Genomic DNA, 23,506 nt, shown 5'->3' on the forward strand with positions numbered 1-23,506 from the left:
GCCGCGTACGTAATAAGTGTACCGGCGCCTTTACACGCGCTCCCGGTATTACTCTGATCGCTCCAAGCGCCCCTTCCCCCATGTCCTTCTGCACGCTGCAGTCCTCGGCAATGCGTGCCGCACGCTCGCCCTTTGTAAAGCTGGTTGCCACAGCGCGTCTCTCCCTCTCGTACTCAACTCTCGTACCAGTCCTTCTGAATGCTCTCTTTATACCACGAAGTTCTTCTGGCCAGTCCTGTCGAGGGCTTTGTGTGCGCGCTTTTATAACCCAAGCCAGCGAACGCTCTGGAAGCCCCAACCACGCCCTGTCAGGTGATCTCACCTTAGCCCTGATTGGCGGGTGTGATCTTACCGGCTCCGCCTTGATGGCCGCTTGACGTGGCCGCACCTCTATCCTTGCGCTCCGCCCCTTTTCCCCGGGCTTCACCTCGTGGCTTTTGGGCTGGGTTGAGCGAGCCCAAGGGCAGCGAAGGCTGCTGGCCAAGGAGCGTAACAAACTGGGAGGGGCGATGGGGTACAGACTGAACAGCGCTTAATGGCGTCGCTTGGAGGGAGGCTGCCAAAATGAACGAACAGGGGCCTACTCTTATTTGTTTTACGCAACGCAGATGCAACTATTGGGAATGGCCTTATCCTAAACACATACTAAGAAATAACTAACGTCCTATGGTGACCTACGTGTTGCTTGTGACCTACCTATGGGGTGCAACCTTTAACCTTTAATGATGTTATATTTACAAGTGTGGGTTCTCAAAACCGCATATATATATATGTATGTATGTATGTATATATATATGTATATATATATATATATATATATATATATATATATATATATATGATATATATGTGTATGTATGTATGTATGTATGTATGTATGTATATATATATATATATACATATATATATATATATATGTATATATGTATATATGTATATATGTATATATGTATATATATATATATATATATGTATATATGTATATATATATATATATATATATATATATATATATATATATATATATATATGTATATATATATATATATATATATATATATGTATATATATATATATATATATATATATATATATATATATATATATATATATATATATATATATATATATACACATATATATATATATATATATATATACATACATACATACATACATACATACATACATACATACACATATATATTATATATATATATATATATATATATATATATATATACATATATATATACATACATACATACATATATATATATATATATATATATATATATATATATATACATACATACATACATACATACATACATACATACATACATATATATATATATATATATATATATATATATATATGTATGTATATATATATATATATATATATATATATATGTATATATATATACACATATATATATATTGTTGTGGATATGAGGACTGTATATATATTTTTTTTATTGTGTGCTGTATGATTATTATTATTGTTGTTGTGCTGTGCCTCCTGCCTCCGGAGCTGTGTAAGATCAAAAGGGCGTCCCATAGTCCACAAGCATACACGTCAGCCAATCATAGGATATTCATGTTCGATAGTTATATCTTATTCTGTGTTTTAAGATAAGGCTGTGTCTCCCATTAATTGAAATACTCCATTGCACCAGTGAGAGAGAATAGATCCCCTTCCATTCCCATCCCCAAAAATCCCCATTTCCTTCACATCCCCCCTTTCGTGATTGCCGACCCTCGATTGCCATATTACATCCCCTCTCGTCATTGCTGAGCCTCGATTCCCAATCACCTCCCCTCCAATAACCGCCATTGACCACGAGGCTCGAGTCAGGGAAGAAAGGCGTGTCTCCACCTCGTCAGAGGAGGGGAGGGGCGCGCCCGCCCGTCGTCGTCCGGGGCGGAGCCCGAGGGTCGTGCGACCAGCCAGGGCCGAGGTGAGCGCCCCGATGGGCGTGTCCAAAGCGCCGGGGGCGTGATCGCTGGGGGGCGCTATAAAAGGGCGCAACCGGAAGTGGTTGAGAGAGAAGAAGAAAGAGAGATGCACTCTGGGTTGGAAAAAGAAGGGTTGTGAAGAGAGGAGGAGTTGGTTGCAAGGAGTTGGTCACAGTCGGTTGCCAGAGAGAGGAGTCGGTGGTGAGGAGTGAGAGAAGCAAGAAAGAGTTGAGGGTTGAGGGTTGAGGGACCAGACCAGTGAGACAAGTCCTGGGAACGCAGCGGACGGAGGCCGCCGCAGCCGCGCCACCCCACCGCCAAAGGGGGCCTGAACGGCGGTTCGGAGCAGGGCCGAAACGGAACGGCGGCTGCTGAACGCGCCGGTTGTGCTGCAAGACCCCCCCTTGGACCTTTCCTCTCCCGCCAGCCATCCACCTTCTGCCATCCCTGGCATTCCCCGTGTGAGTCGTCTTTGTTTGTTCTGTCCTGGGTAATAAGTTAAGTCTGTAGATAAGCTAAATTTGCACTGTGTCACCTGCGTCTTGTACTTGTAAATAAACTGAATTGCTTTTTGTTGCTTGTGTGTAAATAGTAGAAATAAATTCAGTGGTAGTATTTCAAACCTTTTTTTGTCTCCGTTTTCCTCTTGCATTGCGTCGCTTTTGTCTTTTCCCTCATTGAGCAGCTAGGGTGCGATACAACCAACGTTCGGGTGGAATCGGGTGAGTTTTGTTAGGTCGCGGTTTTAAACCACCGCTCGGTCTATAACATCCTAACCGCGATCTATAACAATTGGTTGTCAGGAGTTGGATTCGAACCTGGGACTAAATTTATTTAGCCCAAATTTTGGAACACCAATTGTACTATTAGTATAACAATTGGTGTCGGGGAGTGAGATCGACCCGGAGCGCGCTTCACGCGCTCAAAATTATAAAGTACGAAATTTGTTTTGTTTTAAAGGAAGAGCCCGAATTTTGAAATCGCGCCATGGCTGTCCAAGGCGACGGGATACCGGTGGGAGAGATAGAGGGGTTAGAAGTAACCCAGGACTTCTGGGAAGAAAGGGAGGAGGAAAAGGGCAATGTGGTTGCGGGAATTTCAGGTGCACAAAATGGCGCTCTCGCGCACGTGATTACAGCGGCGCCACATTTAGCCACGCCCATGGTCGCGGTAGTCGAACCGGAGATGCCAATGGATTTGAACCTTTTTTTTATACAAATGAAGGCCCTTATGGCCCAGAATAGTGAGCGATTGGAGGGCCGGATGGATGCTCAGAGTGAGCAATTGGGGGTAATGGGGAACCGGATGGATGCTCAGAGTGAGCAATTGGGGGTAATGGGAAACCAAATGGGGGTAATGAGGGACGAAGCGAGGGGTACCGGTGAGAAGTTAGACAATAATTTTGAGGGGTTAGACAACGGGATAAAAGAGGTGAAACATGGGTTAACGGGGGTGCAAAATAGAATGGCTGCCCAGGAGAATCAGTTAGAGGGGGTGAAAAATGGGTTAATGGGGTTAGAAAATAGGATGGAGGACAAATTGCGGGAAATAGGGGAACAATCCGCCCGGGAAATCGAACAGATGGGGAACCAGATGGAGGAAATACGACGAGGGGTGAGTGAGGAGGTCTCGGGGCTACGCGAGGAGGTAAAGCGAGGCGAAAAGCGTATAGAGAAAGAGGTGAGAAATAATACGGCAAAGTTACAAGGGGGAATAGAAGATCTGACGAAAGGAGTAGAACAGCTGACAGTGGGACAAAAGGAACTAGCGGACCAAGTGGAAAAGAACACAGCAATCATCGGGGGTTTAAAAGCAACACAAAAGGACATAAAAAATGAATTAATAGCGACGCAGAGGCAATGTCAGATGGTACGGGAGGAACTGACAATGAGGGTGGAGGAGGTGACAGAGATAATGGAGACAAAGGACCGGCAGGTGAGGATGCACATAGAGACGGTCACGGTAGCCTTAGAGGACGAACTTGAGGGGACGCACCGAGAAATAAAAGAGGTTAAACAAAAACTAGAGGAAGTGGGAGAAGAGGTGAGTGAAATTAAGAAGGGACGAACAGAAACTAAGAGAGAAATCCGGGAGGAGGTGATGGAATGTGTACAAGGTCTGTGTTCAAATCATGATGTGATGCTCACTAACCAAATAAAGAGTTTGCAGGTGGCAAAGGAGGTGCGGAGACAAAGTACGGAGGTGAGTGGCAATGTATATGATGTGAAGAAAGCTTCAGTCGGCTTGGGGATTGGTTTGGATCCGGGTGTTCGTGAAAGGCCGTTGGTGAGGTGTGCGACAGGTCTGGTGTGCGAAAAAAGAGGTGTGCGAGAATGTCCGACCATGGGGTGTGTGAGGAAAAAGTGCACGCCGAGGAGTGAGTGTGCCGTCAGGAGTGAGCCGGTCGTAGCGCGTGTGCGAGGGAGCACAGGGAAGCGCGGTGTGGTGAGTGTTACGGAGGAAGTAACGAAAAAGTGTGCGCGAGAGGATGCGCGAGAAAGGTGTGTAACGGACGGGTGCATGGGGAAAGCGCATGCTGTCAAGAGTAAGGGTGAGTGCGCGACCGAGAGTGGAGGTGAGAGTAGTGAGAGTGAAACGGAGCGTGAGTTGGTTGTGGCAGGTGAGCGAGGATGTACACCTGGAATAGAAGGATGCACACCTGGAATGGTAGAGCGTGAGTGGGAATGCACGCTGGAATTGGTAGTGAGACACGTGGTTGGGTGTGCGGGTGAGAGCACACCTGTGATTGTCACAAAGGAGGTGACCGAGAAAGGGGCGCGAAGAGGTGTATTGGTGAGGTGTGCGAGCGACGAATGTGTGCCAAGGTGTTCGGTGGTCAGGTGTGTGACCAAGTCGATGGGCGGAGTGAGTGTACCGGGGTGTGTAAGGAAAGGTACGAGGAGAATGGGAACGGCTGCATGTATGAGCACGAAAGGGGTAGCGTATGCATGTAAGCCTGCAGGTGAGGCGTCGACGATAACCGGGTTAAAGGTTAGGTCGACTTTTAGCCGAATCGGGCCCTCGGTGCGTGCCGGGCTTCGCGTGCCGCGAGAACCAGCGGAGATCCGAGCCACGGCGGGTTCGAAAGGACCGCCGTGCGCGATCCACGCTGGGCCTCGCGTGGAGCGGCCGCATCCGGGCTCCACTAGGCGGAGCGGGCAGCCCGATAGGAAGGGTCGTCATGGCGACCACTTTCTATTGAGACGTGCCGGCAGGTCGAGATCGGGACATTGGATGGCTTCACGCCGAGGTGGTGCATGGGATCTCGGCCCGGGTAAGCCTCCGTCCCTGCCCCGAATGCGGAACGTATCCAGCCGCGGACACAAAAGAACCCGCATTCATTGCTCGGCTGTACGAAGCCGGGCTGTAGATGTGAATTGGCGCACCGAGAGGATGTAATAAGTAGACGGGTGATGGTGATAGTGATAGTAGTGATTTGATACAAAATTTAGAAAAGTGAATAGAATTGGCAGTAAATGGAAAATTTTTGATTGTTGGATTTGGACGAGCGAAATTGGTAGTGAGAGACCCCCGATGTGGTGGGATGGCAAATCCACCATCCCTCACAGGTGGGGGCAAAGGAGCAATAGTTTATGGGGTGGCTATGACAACCGAGCCAGGGAGGGCTTGGATAATTGTAGGGATCTAGCGAAGATGACATTAGGTAACGTTAAGTTTAGTTAGTGACTGATACCTGTAGTGGGGACGCAGGTAGATTAGTGTGGATGATAATGACGAGGGAGCGCAATAGTTTAAAGGGACGACTGGGAAGCGCAAGTTTCAGAGGGGAGTAGTTAGCTGGGATGATGCCGTGCGTGTGAGGATTGAACAGGTGAGAATGGAACAGGTGTGATTGCACAGGTGTGCAACTGAACAGGTGTGTGGAGCAGTGTATGAGTGAGTGATGGTGATGTGTGTTGCGTGGACCAACTGGTCCAGAAAGAGGAGGAGGGTGCAGGTGGCACCAGGTGAGATTGCACAGGTGTGCAACGACAGGTGAATGGAGGACAGGTGTATGGAATAAATGGTATGGAGTATTGGAATGGATGGTCGTGGAGTGGGTATGGTGGAAATTGTGGAGTGGAGTGGATGGTGCGAAGGAGTGAATGGGGGAAGAGTGGACCCCCATCACGGATACCCGGGGAGGGTAGTTTAAGTGTTAGGTAGAGGGTATAGGTAAATTGTGGTTGGATATTGGCATCTGTGGTGCGAGGTGAAAGAATGGTATTTGGATGGGTGCATTAGTGTTGTGGAAATGGCTGGGCGTGTAGCCTGTTAGTGTGTGTAGTTGGTTTGGGCACTCCACCACTGTAAGGATGTCGGCCAGGTGAGGCCGCAGGTGGGTTCTGGGAGCCGGTAGTAGTTGTTGTGGATGGGGCCCGAGGATCCGGAGGACGGACCCGGGTAGCCCAGTGCCAGAGGGCACCATGGGGTGACAGAGCCAGGAGAGGGGCTGCCCCCAGTTAGATAGGTTAGGGTGAGGAGCTAGGTAAGCTCGGGTGGCAACTACAGTGGTGGAGGTGTGCAGGTGGGTAGACCTGTTGGGAGAGCTACACGTCGCGGCCCAGAAATTGTGCGAGGGCACCGGGAGATGAATCGGGGGAGTGAGACCCCAAATTGAGAAGCACCACAGTTTGGTCAATGGGGATTGGTTGTTAGAACCCATAGAGTAAGAGGGCCAATGGTTTGGCCGAAGAAAGACCCCGGGTAGTGTAAAGTGTGTTAAAGTCATTTAGAGGATAGTTAGGATGAAGGATCTCCTCGCACCATCTGCACCCACTCACCGGAGGTGACAGGAACTCCACACCATGCCATGTTTTATTATTTTTTATTGGGCAAATGTTTGGAATGTGAGACGCATCATGACGTGGGTGTGACATTGTGCTTTGATGTTCCATCTCTGCCTCCTTATGAGGATTGATGATGAATTGATGATGGCAAATTTTGAAGTAGAGGGATTGTGGAGACGAATTTGATATAGGGGAAATATGGGGAAGACGTGACAGTAGTGACGAATTGGTAATGTGTAGGTTTTGTACATATGGGGTAAGGGCAAGGGTGGGCTAGGTAACATGGGGGTGACGTACGGTAGGGACGAGCTTTCTCACTTCGCCCTCCGTACGCATTTCGCCTTGCATTGCCTTTTTGATGTGTACCCTTGAGACCTTACCCCTCGCTCATCTGTCTTGTCCCCCCTTTTTTTTGTCTCCCACATGAGGACCTGAGCGCCGTTGGGCGCCGAGGGGAGCGTGCGTGGGTCGGCCATTGTGCGCCCGAAATTCCCAGAACCAGCTGTCTGCACCGATGCACCACATTATGGACCACATGTCAGTGGCCGAGCACCACTTATGGACCCCATGGGTTGGGGCATGGCCCCTCTGCTGGAACCGGCCATGAGGGCCCGAAATCTTGCTGGCGGACCTTGGCCACAGGGCACCAATGCCCCACAGGTGAACCATACACATAGTCGGCCTGGTGGGCCATAAATAAATAAAAAGGACACATTGGGTGCAAGTTTTATTGAAAATAGGCCGCCAGTAAGCAAAGCAAAGAAAATGACAACAACTGGAAGAAATAATGATAACCAGCAGAGGGAGCCGAAGAGCAAGAGACACCTGCAGGGTTGGGTTTGTTGGTTTTATTTTATTCATTGAACAATGGGGACTGCACCGATTGGTGCTTGGGTGTGTATTGGTGCGTTTTTGGGTGCTTTAATGGTGCATTGATGCAGAGCAGACTGTCCTCCCCCCAGAAAGAACAATTACAGGTCCTGGGTTAGTTTTGTAAATAAAAGCAGAGTCATTGTAAATAATGCTCCCCACCGTCAGTGTATAGTTTGAAGACCATTCCGCAATTCGGTTAACTGTGGGCGAAAGTCTGTTAGGCAGGGTGCAATGGAGCAGCGGGACACATTTATTTATGTTTAAACTGTCGCACTCAGGGTCAGGTTAAAAATAGAGGGAACTACACCTACGTGTCACGCTAAAGCTAAAAGTTGTAGGCCCGGGACGTGCCTAAGAGGAGGAGAGTGCAGTGTTGTGGATATGAGGACTGTATATATATATTTTTTATTGTGTGCTGTATGATTATTATTATTGTTGTTGTGCTGTGCCTCCTGCCTCCGGAGCTGTGTAAGATCAAAAGGGCGTCCCATAGTCCACAAGCATACACGTCAGCCAATCATAGGATATTCATGTTCGATAGTTATATCTTATTCTGTGTTTTAAGATAAGGCTGTGTCTCCCATTAATTGAAATACTCCATTGCACCAGTGAGAGAGAATAGATCCCCTTCCATTCCCATCCCCAAAAATCCCCATTTCCTTCACATCCCCCCTTTCGTGATTGCCGACCCTCGATTGCCATATTACATCCCCTCTCGTCATTGCTGAGCCTCGATTCCCAATCACCTCCCCTCCAATAACCGCCATTGACCACGAGGCTCGAGTCAGGGAAGAAAGGCGTGTCTCCACCTCGTCAGAGGAGGGGAGGGGCGCGCCCGCCCGTCGTCGTCCGGGGCGGAGCCCGAGGGTCGTGCGACCAGCCAGGGCCGAGGTGAGCGCCCCGATGGGCGTGTCCAAAGCGCCGGGGGCGTGATCGCTGGGGGGCGCTATAAAAGGGCGCAACCGGAAGTGGTTGAGAGAGAAGAAGAAAGAGAGATGCACTCTGGGTTGGAAAAAGAAGGGTTGTGAAGAGAGGAGGAGTTGGTTGCAAGGAGTTGGTCACAGTCGGTTGCCAGAGAGAGGAGTCGGTGGTGAGGAGTGAGAGAAGCAAGAAAGAGTTGAGGGTTGAGGGTTGAGGGACCAGACCAGTGAGACAAGTCCTGGGAACGCAGCGGACGGAGGCCGCCGCAGCCGCGCCACCCCACCGCCAAAGGGGGCCTGAACGGCGGTTCGGAGCAGGGCCGAAACGGAACGGCGGCTGCTGAACGCGCCGGTTGTGCTGCAAGACCCCCCCTTGGACCTTTCCTCTCCCGCCAGCCATCCACCTTCTGCCATCCCTGGCATTCCCCGTGTGAGTCGTCTTTGTTTGTTCTGTCCTGGGTAATAAGTTAAGTCTGTAGATAAGCTAAATTTGCACTGTGTCACCTGCGTCTTGTACTTGTAAATAAACTGAATTGCTTTTTGTTGCTTGTGTGTAAATAGTAGAAATAAATTCAGTGGTAGTATTTCAAACCTTTTTTTGTCTCCGCTTTCCTCTTGCATTGCGTCGCTTTTGTCTTTTCCCTCATTGAGCAGCTAGGGTGCGATACAACCAACGTTCGGGTGGAATCGGGTGAGTTTTGTTAGGTCGCGGTTTTAAACCACCGCTCGGTCTATAACATCCTAACCGCGATCTATAACAATATATATATATATATATATATATATATATATATATATATATATATATATATATATATATACATACACACACACACACACACACACACACACACACACACACACACACACACACACACACACACACACACACACACACACACACACACAGTCACGTGAAAAAGTAAGTACACCCCATGTAATGTTTTGACTTTTTCAACATATTTCAACATACAGCTATTTGATCTTCATTTCAATAATATTGATAGATAAATGTGATATAATATAACAAATATCATGAAACATTTACATTTTGTAGTCCATTGTATAATTTAAATAAACGTAAATGCAAATTTCGCATGTGGCAAAAGTAAGTACACTCTTACATTTATCACTACTTCAAATACCTAAAATTAGAATCAGGTGCACCAGCTCAGATGCAAATGATTAGAACATCGTTAGAGAGTATCTTGGAGGAACCTGTCTTATTTAAACCTCAGACATTTAGTTTGGTTTGCTCTTTGTTGTTGCTGGCCAAGCAAGGTGATGTGTGGCGTCACCATGCCTAGATCAAAAGAGCTCTCTGAGGCCTTCAGAAAGAAGGTTATAGATGCCTATGAGTCTGGGAAGGGATTTAAAAAGATCTCCAAACAATTTGAAATCAATCATTCGACTGTCCGGAAGATCATCTACAAGTGGAGAAGATTCCAAACAACTGCCAACTTGTTCAGGCCAGGCCGCCCCAGCAAGTTCAGCCCGAGAGCAGACCGCAAGATGCTGAAAGAAGTCTCTAAGAACCCCAGAATGTCATCACAGGACCTACAGGTAGCTCTTGCCACTGTTGATGTCAAAGTGCATGAGTCTACCATTAGAAAGAGGCTGCACAAATAATTTGATCTACATGGGGGGTGTGCCAGGAGGAAACCTTTGCTGTCCAGAAAGAACATCAGGGCAAGACTGAAGTTTGCCAATGAACACCTCGGCAAAGACCAGCACTTCTGGAACAATGTGCTCTGGGCAGATGAGTCAAAGGTAGAGCTATTTGGCCACAGTACCAGAAGACATGTTTGGCAAAAACCAAAGACTGCATTTGACCACAAGAACCTGATACCAACTGTAAAGCATGGTGGTGGAAATATTATGGTTTGGGGCAGCTTTGCTGCATCAGGGCCTGGGCAGCTCACCATCATAGAATCCACTATGAATTGTTCATTGTACCAGAGGGTGCTTGAGGATAATGTGAGGCAATCTGTCGGATAGTTGAAGCTCAACCGAAGGTGGACTTTGCAACATGACAATGACCCTAAACATACCAGTAAATCCACCAAGGAATAGCTGAAAAGAAAGAAATGGAGGGTTCTGGAATGTCCAAGTCAAAGCCCGGATCTAAATCCCATCGAGATGTTGTGGGGGGATTTGAAACGAGCTGTGCATGCAAAAAACCCCTCAAACATTGCACAGCTGAAAGAATTCTGCATGGAGGAGTGGGCAAAAATTTCTCCCAGTCGATGTCAGAGACTGGTAGACAGTTATAAGAAATGCCTACTTGAGGTTGTTTCTGCCAAAGGGGGCAATACCACCTATTAGAGCCAAGGGTGTACTTACTTTTTCCACATGTGAAATTTGCATTTATGTTTATTTAAATTATACAATGGACTACAAAATGTAAATGTTTCATATTTGTTATATTATATCACCTTTATCTATCAATATTGTTGAAATGAAGATCAAATAGCTGTATGTGGAAATATGTTGAAAAAGTCAAAACTTTACATGGGGTGTACTTACTTTTTCACGTGACTGTATGTGTGTGTGTGTACACACACACACACACACACACACACACACACACACACACACACACACACACACACACACACACAAACACACACACACACACACACACACACACACACACACACACACACACACCTACACACTCACACCCACACCACTGTGAAGACAGGCTGAAGACTAAGGAGATCTTGTTTATTAATTTATTTCTATTTTACTTCCACTGTTCGCACCCAAAAAGGTAATCCCCCAGCATATAATAGCAAATGTCACTTGATAAATATTATTCTCCAGTAAGGTAAGCCATACTTTTAAATAATGTCCACAAAAGCCCAGATATTTCCATTTTCTAAATATATTATGTCTTCGTCCATGTTTTTTCCCTTCCCCGTGGGAGCGATGGGACGATCTATTCCTACATTGCTATTCAAAACAGGGAGCCAGTAAGGCAGCTTCTTTGGCTGGTTTGGAATTGGGGCGGCCGTGCCTCACAACGTGGCCTAGGGCCGTGGTCGGATTGACCTTTTGTGCCGGGGATTGCAGCCGTGAAATGCGATACGGATAGGCCTGATCCTTCCTCACTGCAGCTAAGGTGGTCTGTGAATGTAGTGCATTTTATCACCACTCGCAATACACCTCGTTCCTCACCTTTTGTTATTTTCTCACCATTTACCAGGTTTGTTACTAACCACTTCTGTGCTGCAGGTGGCAGCTTAATGTTACCCTATTTTACGATGAACAGTGCAGGTTTTCAGCTTTGGTAACTATTCTAATCCGTCTTGAAATGTAGTATCCTTTTGAAATGGAATCCGCTGTCTTCAAAATTCATCCCCCACCACCCCCCCAACCTTGCCCCTACTCATCGGTCTGCATGCCATTGCCTTTGTTTGCTCACTCTTCAGCTTTTTCGGACAGTTCCTGCCCGGGATTATTGGTCATCACAAGTCTTCAATTTTGCAGTGGGCTTTTCCACACGTTGATTAAATTTGGTGAATTTGGTCATCGTATTTTATCTGTATCGTTCATTAAGGTCTCTATGTGATGGCAATGTGTTGTGTGCAAGTGTTTTCGACAGTCCCTTTGACCATGGAAAGATATTGTAGTACATATTATGCAAAGGCCAAATACATTGTGAGACTTGACATGATTACGATTACCTGCGCTACCGAAGATGGAAGGAGGTTACGTTTTCACCCCCTGGTCTGTCGTTTGTCTGCCCGTGAGCAGGATTTCTCAAAAAAGTTGTGAATTGATTTGGCTGAAATTTTGTGGACAGGTTGGGTGTGACGAGGATGAATTAATTAGATTTTGGGGAAGATCCAAATTCGGATCTGGCTTGTAGAAATTTTAAGCGATTCTTCAACATTGGGAGATAGGGCCAAAAACTATATACAGGGGGCTGCAAAAGTAGGTATACAGTAATGAAAAACAAAACGTGCGCACAAAACGTATTTTATTGATTATACAAGCATATCAATAATAACATATCAATAATAAACATATCAATAATAAACATATTAATCCCTAAATTACATATTACAAATAATTACATTTACCTAAATTACAAATTACAAATAATTACATTTACCTAAATTACAAATAATTACATAAACGTAATACTGGTATAATCCTCACTGAATACCTACTTTTGCAGCCCCCGTATATAGCAGGATATCTCAAAAAGTTATGGAGGGATTCGGACGAAACTTGGTGGACAGGTTATGTGTGTGACAAGGACCAATCTCGTGGTCGCACGAGATAACCAAACGCACAAGGACCAAAAAAAAAAAAAAATTCTATTCGATTTTGGTGAAGATTTGAATATGGATTCGGATACGGTAATTATTTTAATATTTAAGCGATTCTTCACAATTGAGTGATAGGGCTAAAACCGATACATAGCATATCTCAAAAAGTTATTGATGGATTGGACAAAACTTGGTGGACCGATTGGGTGTGTGACAAGGACGAATTGATTCGATGTTGGTGAAGATCTGAATATGGATTTGGATATGAGATTTATTTAATTTTTTGAAGTGATTCTTCACCATTGAGAGATTGGGCCAAAAGCGACATACAAGTTATGATATTTAAAAAAGTTATGATCTTTAAAAAAAAGTTATGATATTTGAAAAAGTTATGGACGAGTTTTGACTAAACTTGGGGATCGTTACAAAACGAGTTACGTCTAAAGTCAAGACTAAACGAGCACCCCTACCAGAAGTAAAAATATTATAAATCACAAACACGGTTGATTACGTTTTGAAACAGTCACTACTGCTGTTTAACACTAAACTGAAAGGGAGAAAACCCAGGGTGTGTTCAGTTACTAAGCAGCAAGCTCGCGATCCTCGCTTGCCAGGCCTGCCATTCCTTATCAACGGTTTTGAATGGAGTGCTTGTTCAAGTGCTTAAACCACTTGGAGAGCGCTCTACAAGAAACTTGGGAAATAAACACATCCCTGATGTTCTTGAGGCCCGACCCTAGATCTACTGTAATCTATGTACCCCAGAGTTGAATGACCCTTCCTGCCGCTCCCGTAGGGAACGGGTGTGCTAGCAAAGAAAATGTACAAATGATCATTACCATCTGCATTGTTTTTACTTTTACTTTTAAATGTCCATTAAGGGTTACCATGATGGTACAAAGCACATTACAAAATGGAATGGAATCAATTCTGGGCACATTGATTCCAAAGGCGTTGACTACACTCAGAGTGATGACAATGTTGGAAATGTATAGAAAAAGAAAAGATGAACAATATAATATTTGGAACTGAATGACTGCGCTAAAGAATTTGTACATTTTTGCAGCAAATTTTCTTAAAGGTAGAAACTGTTGGTGAATTGTATAAGGAAATCAAAATGTCACTTTTTCATCCTTTTGGACCACAATACACCAACATGGTCACAGTTGAGTTTTTGATTCCTGTTTTTGTAACGACCCTCGTTTGTGTGTTCAAATTGTTTTGTAACGACCCTCGTATGTGTATTGGTGTTTTGTAACGACCCTCATTTGTGTGTTCGTGTTTTGTAATGATCCTCATGTGTCGATCCCTGTTTTATAATGATCCTCTTATGTCAATCTCTGTTTTGTAACGATCCTCGTTTGTTGATCCATGTTTTGTAACGATCCTCGTTTGTCGATCCATGTTTTGTAACTATCCTCGTTTGTCAATCCATGTTTTGTAACGCTCCTCGTTTGTCGATCCATGTATTGTAACGATCCTAGTTTTTTGATCCCTGTTTTGTAACGATCCTCGTTTGTCGATCTGTGTTTTATGACGATCCTAATTTGTCGATCCGGGTTTTGAAAAGATCCTTTTGTATCGATCCTTGTTTGTCGATCCATGTTTTGTAACGATCCTCGTTTGTCAATCCGTGTTTTGTAACAATCCTCGTTTGTCGATCCGTGTTTTGTAACGATCCTGCTTTGTCAATGTGTGTTTTGTAACGATCCTTGTTTGTCGATCCATGTTTTGTAACGAGCCTCGTTTGTCAGTCCGTGTTTTATAATGATCCTTGTTTGTCAATCCGTGTTTTGTAATGATCCTAGTTTGTCGATCCGTGTTTTGTAACGATCCTGCTTTGTCAATGTGTGTTTTGTAACGATCCTTGTTTGTCGATCTGTGTTTTGTAATGATCCTTGTTTGTCGATCCGTGTTTTGTAACGATCCTCATTTGTCGATTCGTGTTTTATGACGATCCTCATTTGTCGATCCGTGTTTTGTAACAATCCTCATTTGGCGATCCATGTTTTGTAACGATCCTCGTTTGTCGATCCATGTGATCCTCGTTTGTCGATCCGTGTTTTGTAACAATCCTCCTTTGTCGATCCGTGTTTTGTAACGATCCACCTTTGTCGATCTGTGTTTTGTAACGATCCTCATTTGTCGATCCATGTTTTGCAACAATCCTTGTTTGTCGATCTGTGTTTTGTAACGATCCTCCTTTGTCGATCCGTGTTTTGTAACGATCCTCATTTGTCGATCCATGTTTTGTAATGATCCTTGTTTGTCGATCCGTGTTTTGTAACGATCCTCATTTGTCGATCCGTGTTTTGTAACGATCCTCATTTGTCGATCCATGTTTTGTAACGATCCTCGTTTGTCGATCCGTGTTTTGTAACGATCCTCCTTTGTCGATCCGTGTTTTTAACGATCATTGTTTGTTGATCCTTGTTTTGTAACGATCCTAGTTTTTTGATCCCTGTTTTGTAACGATCCTCATTTGTCGATCGCTGTTTTGTAACGATCCTGCTTTGTCGATCTGTGTTTTGTAACGATCCTCGTTTGTCGATCCGTGTTTTGTAACCATCCTCATTTGTCGATCCATGTTTTGTAACCATCCTCATTTGTCGATCCATGTTTTGTAACCATCCTCATTTGTCGATCCATGTTTTGTCACGATCCTCGTTTGTTGCGATCCATGTTTTGTAACGATCCTCGTTTGTCGGTCCGTGTTTTGTAACGATCCTCCTTTGTCGATCCATGTTTTGTAACGATCCTCATTTGTCGATCTGTGTTTTGTAACCATCCTCATTTGTCGATCCATGTTTTGTAACGATCCTCGTTTGTCGATCCGTGTTTTGTAACGATCCTCCTTTGTCGATCCATGTTTTGTAACGATACACCTTTGTCGATCCATGTTTTGTAACGATCCACCTTTGTTGATCCATGTTTTTAACGATCATTGTTTGTTGATCATTGTTTTGTAACGATCCTAGTTTTTTGATCCCTGTTTTGTAACGATCCTCATTTGTCGATCGCTGTTTTGTAACGATCCTGCTTTGCTGATCTGTGTTTTGTAACGATCCTCGTTTGTCGATCCGTGTTTTGTAACGATCCTCGGTTTTCAATCCCTGCTTTGTAACGATCCTCGTTTGTCGATCCATGTTTTGTAACGATCCTCGTGTGTGCGAGCAGGTGTAGCTGGGTGTGCGGCCACATTGCTGCACGATGCCACGATGAATCCCGCCGAAGGTAACACAGCTGCAACATACAAACTGTTCAGTGTTGTGACGAGTTATTTGCTTTCACTACCCTTTCCTGAGAATACGTTGGATTTTGATTCAACCAATTGTTTTTGTTTCACGTGAACCCGTGTAACCGAACTATTGAAAGGATCAACAAAATGAAGCAAAGCCGGTGTAGCCCAGGATGTAGTTTGAACGCTTTACAACAATATATTCTGTTTTCTTCTTCCCAGTGATTCGAGCTAAAGTTTCGTTTTGGATTTGTTTATATTATCGTGCCATTCGTGCCTATTCGGCTTATCGAATAACTTTTCGACCTGTTTCACTTTTCAATGGTAACAAAACCTCTTCACTCATCTTTGTTGTTACGTGGACAGGTGTCCTGCAATTAGTAACAAAAATGGTCCTCTGCCCTCAATTCTAAGATACTTCACCATTATGCTTCTGCAAATAAGACCTCAGATGATGTGGGGTGAAGGTTGCACCTTCAATTTAATCCCCGCCTGTTGGACTTCTCGGCTATTGCTGTGGATGGATGTCACATGGTGCAGCCAACAGCCGTTGCGTTTGGGTGACAGGTGGAACTGGACGTTTTTGGGAAGGTGGGATTCGGGGGGGCTTTAATTACTTATTTCCCACTAAATTAACGAACACGCACCATCAGGACCGTCGGGGATTTACCAGAATTCCACCTTAACTATCTCTCTCTATGGCAGTGCAGACATTCGATCTGTGTTATGGCGAACGTTAGCCTGGTTTATGTTATCATTCGATAACAAAATGAAGGACAGCTTGATAACAATGCAAGACTTGTCTTGCTTTTCATCCCATCCGTTGTTCTCATGCTGCTTGGTGTCGGTATTGCACTTCTTGATTTTACTAAACTGCAACAAAAGCCCATTTGCAGAGGTTTGTCTTATTTATGAGGCAAAATACCCAACAGGTAAGTGTTTTATCGTCCTTTGTTTCTTTTTTCACTGCAACGTTTATTTGCTGAAATGAGTATTTGGAAAAGTTTTATGTGTCGCTTGTTTGAGTGTTCGATACACCTTTTGACAAAATTATTTGAACGTTTGCTTTTTAATTTTCGTGTATATGAACTAATTTTCATGTTTTTGCATCGGATCTTGTGCCCTGGCTCGGCACATGTTACGCTCTATGGCTGAACCCTGCGAACTCCCGACGTTCTGCTTCATCCATCCTGGATTCTGAAAACACGCCAATAATTTGCAACGCAATCCTACTGCCCTTCATCGTGTCAAACGTCCCTCTTTATTTCACCTTGTCCAAATGACTGCTGCTTGCTCGTTTGGGGGTGTTTCGTTTCTGAGCCCTACATCTCCTTTACCTTGCCACGATGTGCACGTGCACATTAGTGGTGAAGCAGCGACTTCAAATGTACAACTCTCCCTACCGTGGAGCCGTGGACTGTGTCACGTGCGTACTGCGTGTAGAGGGCCTGCGGGCTTTCTATCGCAGCTACCCGACACAGCTTGCCCTGAATCTGCCTTTTCAAAGTCTGCACTTTGTGACTTATGAAGCGAGCCAGGAGATGATGAACGGACAGCGTATATACAGCCCTGTGACGCACATGTTGTCGGGCGGAATTGCCGGAGGCCTGGCAGCGGCCGTCACCACCCCATTGGACGTGTGTAAAACTCTGCTCAATACCCAAGAAATGGCTCTGGTGCAGAAGGGTGGGTGCGGGCACGAAGTTCCAGGGACTCCTCTGGGCATGACGTTCGGGAGTTCACGTGCTGACTATTTAGCTCCCGGCACCGTCAAATCGGCCTGGGGTACGGCCTCTTCGGCCACAAGGACTAACCCCGCTATCGGAGCCAAACCCTCTTTGGAAATGCGTGCTGGTACACCAAAGACCGGAGCCACAATTTTGGCGCTCCTCCAGGTGTACCAGGCACACCATCAAGAAAGTCGGCCGGCAAGCCACGCCTTGGGTGCAACAAGCTTTTATAGTGGTGGAGGCAAGCGCCCACCACATTGCCATCCACCGCACTACCTTAAAGGGCTTGTGATGGCCTTCAGAACGGTCTACCGGCTTGGCGGCCTTTCGGCTTTCTTCCGTGGCATGCAGGCACGCATCTTATACCAAGTACCTTCCACTGCCATTTCGTGGTCTGTTTACGAATTCTTCAAACATTCTTTTGCCACTCACTGAAACTTATTGTTCATTTCGGCCATTTTTATAACTACCTTTTCCCACCATTTGATTCTTCTTTTGGTTAGTTCTTCCAAACCTGATTTTAATGCTGAAAATTGCATATGATATCTCACGCATTGTTCTGGCCTATTTTGGATACCATGCTCATCATTTTCTCCCATCCATCTTTACACTCCTTCAGCTTTATGCACCTGATCATCTCAACACGTACTTGAAAGCTTTTGATTAATTACACGTGACCCCCGTCATGAGCGGCTATAAAACTAAAATTATTGAACTCTGTCATCTTCAGGCCTTTTTCATTCTTCTTCGTTCTCATCCTTGTGCTCTCCTCCTGTCTATCGCTCTTTTCCTGGTGCTGTTCTACCTCCTTTGTCTCTCTTGCTTTCCGTCTTTTCTGTCTCTGACCCCGTCCTGCTCTCCGTCCTTACTGTTCCTCTCTTTTCAATCCTTCTTCTTATGCTCTTCCATTTTTGCCCCTCTCCTGGTACTTCTCTCCCTCCTTCTCCCCCACACCCTGCTTTCTCCCTCTTTTCCTTGTGTGCCCTCTCCTTCCGGCCTGTCTTCTCATCGTGCTTTCTGTACCCTTCCGACTCCCCGTGCTTCCTTTTCTTTGCCCCTCTGCCATTCGTACGAGTACTTCTTGTAAGTGAATGTCGATTTGTTACGCACAATTTTCTTTAAAGGTCAGGTGTCCTTGTTAGTTTCCCCCACACTAATTCAGGTTGAAGTATCGTAACATTGCTTTTTAATTGTCGAGACAGCAATGGTACCTTTATGTGTAGCCTATTATGCATACCTTTTCTTTGCTGCAAACCTGTTGATATTGTACCTGGCTGATGGGTTTTTTTTTTTTTTTAAAGACAACAGGAATGTGCAGTGCATGTTTCTCATCGGAATGACATTTCATACTGATTCTTCTATGATTTTATGCTGCTAGATGTTTCGCCATCATTGTTGACTTTGCAATCGTGTCTGAAAGTTTCCACGGCCACGTTGTTCACCCGGTCACAACACGCCTTGATTTATCCCGAGAGTCGCTCTTTAAAATCCATAACTCGATATCGGCAATGGAGGTTTCACCGTTCGATCGGACGTCAAGCTGCTTTGTCCTGCTCTGGTGGATCTCGATGCCGTTTTGGGTCTCTCGTTCTCTGGACATGGTGCCGGCCGTCCAATGGGGGTGCCTCATTTTCGGTGATCGGGGTCAGCTCTATCAATACGTTGATTAATGCAATTTCTTGCACTATCACACGATCTATTCCTTCATTGTCGGTTGGCGTTGTATCATCCTGAGCAGACCCATCCCGCCCAATTGCAACTAGCTTTTTTTTGTTATCGGATCTTTAGTGAGCACTCTCTCCTGGGCAGAGACCTGCGTGCGCCCGTTGGTGGCGACGCGGTCCTTCCTGCCTCGGTAAGCATACTCTGAGGTAATGCGGTCCTTCCTGCCTCGGTAAGCATACTCGGAGGTAATGCACTGCACAGACGCACAATTTTGTTTTTACTACGTGCCTTATACTTTTACCATTTATACCACGTGGGGGCTGTTGAACGCATTTTGATGGGTGTTGCACTCCACTGAAAATACTCCGAGCATGTGGTTTTGTTTTGATGAAAACGTTATCCCCAAGAAGAATAAACACTATGTTCATTATCACGATGGAACGAGGTGTGACTTGCAGAAGGTTGAAGCTTGTGCGTTCTTTAAGTTTTGCATGTCCCGCAATTCCGGCATAAACTTTCAATGTCGAACCGAGTTTGCATTCAGTTTTTGGTTGCTGACACTTTTTGTTTTTTAAGCGTTTATGTGAAACGAGGTCAAAGTAAAGCTGCCTTTTGATTGAGGAAGCTAAAACTAAAGTTTTGACATGACCCGACGGTGCACCCTTGATTATGGCTTCAGTAGGTCTATGTTAAAGTTTGTGTGGATTTCCATATCCTGAGGATATCGTTTGGAGAAATGGGACGTGATCGGCCAAAGCTTTGTCGACGAAGCTCTGCAAAATACGAAAAAAAAAATTGGTTCACCTATGGAATATAAATTGGCTTCAGTAGTGCCTACCTAGCAGTGGTTGCGTGGGGGTGCTGGTGGAACATGCATTGAAGAAGTGAAGAGCCGTTTCAAAACTATTTTGTAGTCTTGGAGAGAAGTGGGCAGGGATGTTTGGAGTTGTGCTGTCTACTGCTAAAACTGTCGGTGTACTGCTGTCCCTCGATGATGGGAAGAACATGTAATTATTTGTGATGATCAAATAAAGAAAAAAAACTGCAAGAGGAATTAGAGAAGATTTGTCAACTTTTCGATACCAGTCTGACTCTGGAAGCCTGTTGTGCTTGGGGTTATTGTTACCCTGCGCACGCAAGGCCAAAGGCAGGGTTAAGCAATTGGTTCACTTTGTCTGTCTGTCTGTCTGTCGGTCCAGTGAACGTCAGTTTATGATCGACGAACAACTTAATTTAAATTTAATGTTATATTTTGAACACGAAACGGAAAACAAACCTGCAGTTTAACATTCCCTCTGAATTCATCCCGATCGCACAAAGAGAATAATAGAATATTTAGTGACAAATCTATAATATTTTAATGCAAAATTGAAAGCATTCCAAAGAGGAGATTTACTGTTTGTTACCAAACCCCTAGGGCTGAGCGGGAGTGGGGGTTGTGGGGGGGTTAATATGGCAATGCAGTGAGGAGGGGGGGGGGGGGGTAGCAGGGTGACATGGCAATGTAGTGAGGGGGGGCGAGGAGGGTGACATGGCAATGTAGTGAGGGAGGGGGGTAGGAAGGTTACATGGCAATGTAGTGAGGAGGGTGACATGGCAATGTAGTGAGGGGGGGGGGGGGTAGGAAGGTTACATGGCAATGTAGTGAGGGGGGGGGGTAGGAAGGTTACATGGCAATGCAGTGAGGAGGGGAGAGGAGGGTGACATGGCAATGTAGTGAGGGGGGGGGGGGGGTAGGAAGGTTACATGGCAATGTAGTGAGGAGGGGAGAGGAGGGTGACATGGCAATGTAGTGAGGGGGGGGGGGTAGGAAGGTTACATGGCAATGTAGTGAGGGGGGCGAGGAGGGTGACATGGCAATGTAGTGAGGGGGGGGGGGGTAGGAAGGTTACATGGCAATGTAGTGAGGGGGTGAGGGGGGTGACATGGCAATGTAGTGAGGTGGGGGGGGGGGGGGGTTGGAGGGTGACATGGCAATGTAGTGAATGGGGGAAGGGTGACATGGCAATATAGTGAGGGGGAGGAGGAGGGCATGGCAATGTAATGAGTGGGGGGAAGGGTGACAGGGCAATGTAGTGAGTGGGGGGTGGGGGGGAGTAACATGGCAATGTAGTGTTCTTGGGTATGTCTGTATCAGGCAATGTAGTGAGATGATCGAACATGTAATGTGTGAGTTTCGATCATTCCCTCTCTCTCGATCTCTTCGATCATGTAGATTGCATGTAATGTTCGATCATCCCCTCTCTCTCGATCTCTTCGATCATGTAGATTGCATGTAATGTTCGATCATCCCCTCTCTCTCGATCATGTAGATTGCATGTAATGTTCGATCATCCCCTCTCTCTCGATCATGTAGATTGCATGTAATGTTCGATCATCCCCTCTCTCTCGATCATGTAGATTGCATGTAATGTTCGATCATCCCCTTTCTCTCGATCATGTAGATTGCATGTAATGTTCGATCATCCCCTCTCTCTCGATCTCTTCGATCATGTAGATTGCATGTAATGTTCGATCATCCCCTCTCTCTCGATCATGTAGATTGCATGTAATGTTCGATCATCCCCTCTCTCTCGATCATGTAGATTGCATGTAATGTTCGATCATCCCCTTTCTCTCGATCATGTAGATTGCATGTAATGTTCGATCATCCCCTCTCTCTCGATCATGTAGATTGCATGTAATGTTCGATCATCCCCTCTCTCTCGATCATGTAGATTGCATGTAATGTTCGATCATCCCCTCTCTCTCGATCTCTTCGATCATGTAGATTGCATGTAATGTTCGATCATCCCCTCTCTCTCGATCATGTAGATTGCATGTAATGTTCGATCATCCCCTCTCTCTCGATCATGTAGATTGCATGTAATGTTCGATCATCCCCTCTCTCTCGATCATGTAGATTGCATGTAATGTTCGATCATCCCCTCTCTCTCGATCATGTAGATTGCATGTAATGTTCGATCATCCCCTCTCTCTCGATCTCTTCGATCATGTAGATTGCATGTAATGTTCGATCATCCCCTCTCTCTCGATCATGTAGATTGCATGTAATGTTCGATCATCCCCTCTCTCTCGATCATGTAGATTGCATGTAATGTTCGATCATCCCCTCTCTCTCGATCATGTAGATTGCATGTAATGTTCGATCATCCCCTCTCTCTCGATCATGTAGATTGCATGTAATGTTCGATCATCCCCTCTCTCTCGATCTCTTCGATCATGTAGATTGCATGTAATGTTCGATCATCCCCTTTCTCTCGATCTCTTCGATCATGTAGATTGCATGTAATGTTCGATCATCCCCTCTCTCTCGATCATGTAGATTGCATGTAATGTTCGATCATCCCCTCTCTCTCGATCATGTAGATTGCATGTAATGTTCGATCATCCCCTCTCTCTCGATCATGTAGATTGCATGTAATGTTCGATCATCCCCTCTCTCTCGATCATGTAGATTGCATGTAATGTTCGATCATCCCCTCTCTCTCGATCATGTAGATTGCATGTAATGTTCGATCATCCCCTTTCTCTCGATCATGTAGATTGCATGTAATGTTCGATCATCCCCTCTCTCTCGATCATGTAGATTGCATGTAATGTTCGATCATCCCCTTTCTCTCGATCATGTAGATTGCATGTAATGTTCGATCATCCCCTCTCTCTCGATCATGTAGATTGCATGTAATGTTCGATCATCCCCTTTCTCTCGATCATGTAGATTGCATGTAATGTTCGATCATCCCCTCTCTCTCGATCATGTAGATTGCATGTAATGTTCGATCATCCCCTCTCTCTCGATCATGTAGATTGCATGTAATGTTCGATCATCCCCTCTCTCTCGATCATGTAGATTGCATGTAATGTTCGATCATCCCCTTTCTCTCTAAATACATTTTTAAAGATATATATATATATTCCCCTCCCTCGGTGTTTTGAAGTTAATAAACTGTTTGATTGATGTGACGGCGTAAATGCAGTGCAGGTTTTATGGACTTTGTACATGCAATGTACCACTCTGTAGACACACATTCATCTCCATACATTC

The 23,506-nt window shown here is 45.2% G+C and overlaps 1 protein-coding gene across 2 annotated transcripts in view; it reads left to right on the forward strand.

Moving 5' to 3' along the window:
• LOC137423728 (mitoferrin-1) overlaps positions 1-20,512 on the forward strand; it is a 100,199-nt gene extending 79,687 nt beyond the window's left edge. For both annotated transcript variants that reach the window (XM_068111183.2, XM_068111184.2), the window contains exons 3-4: positions 16,003-16,059; positions 17,429-20,512. In XM_068111183.2, coding sequence (XP_067967284.1) covers positions 16,003-16,059; positions 17,429-18,228 — 857 coding nt within the window. In that variant the 3' untranslated portion in view covers positions 18,229-20,512. The remainder of the gene's footprint in view (positions 1-16,002; positions 16,060-17,428) is intronic.
• Positions 20,513-23,506: the final 2,994 nt, after the last annotated feature.

The sequence above is a fragment of the Myxine glutinosa genome, chromosome 3 (assembly GCF_964187855.1).
Source record: "Myxine glutinosa chromosome 3, kmMyxGlut1.1, whole genome shotgun sequence".
Taxonomy (NCBI): Eukaryota; Metazoa; Chordata; class Myxini; order Myxiniformes; family Myxinidae; genus Myxine; species Myxine glutinosa.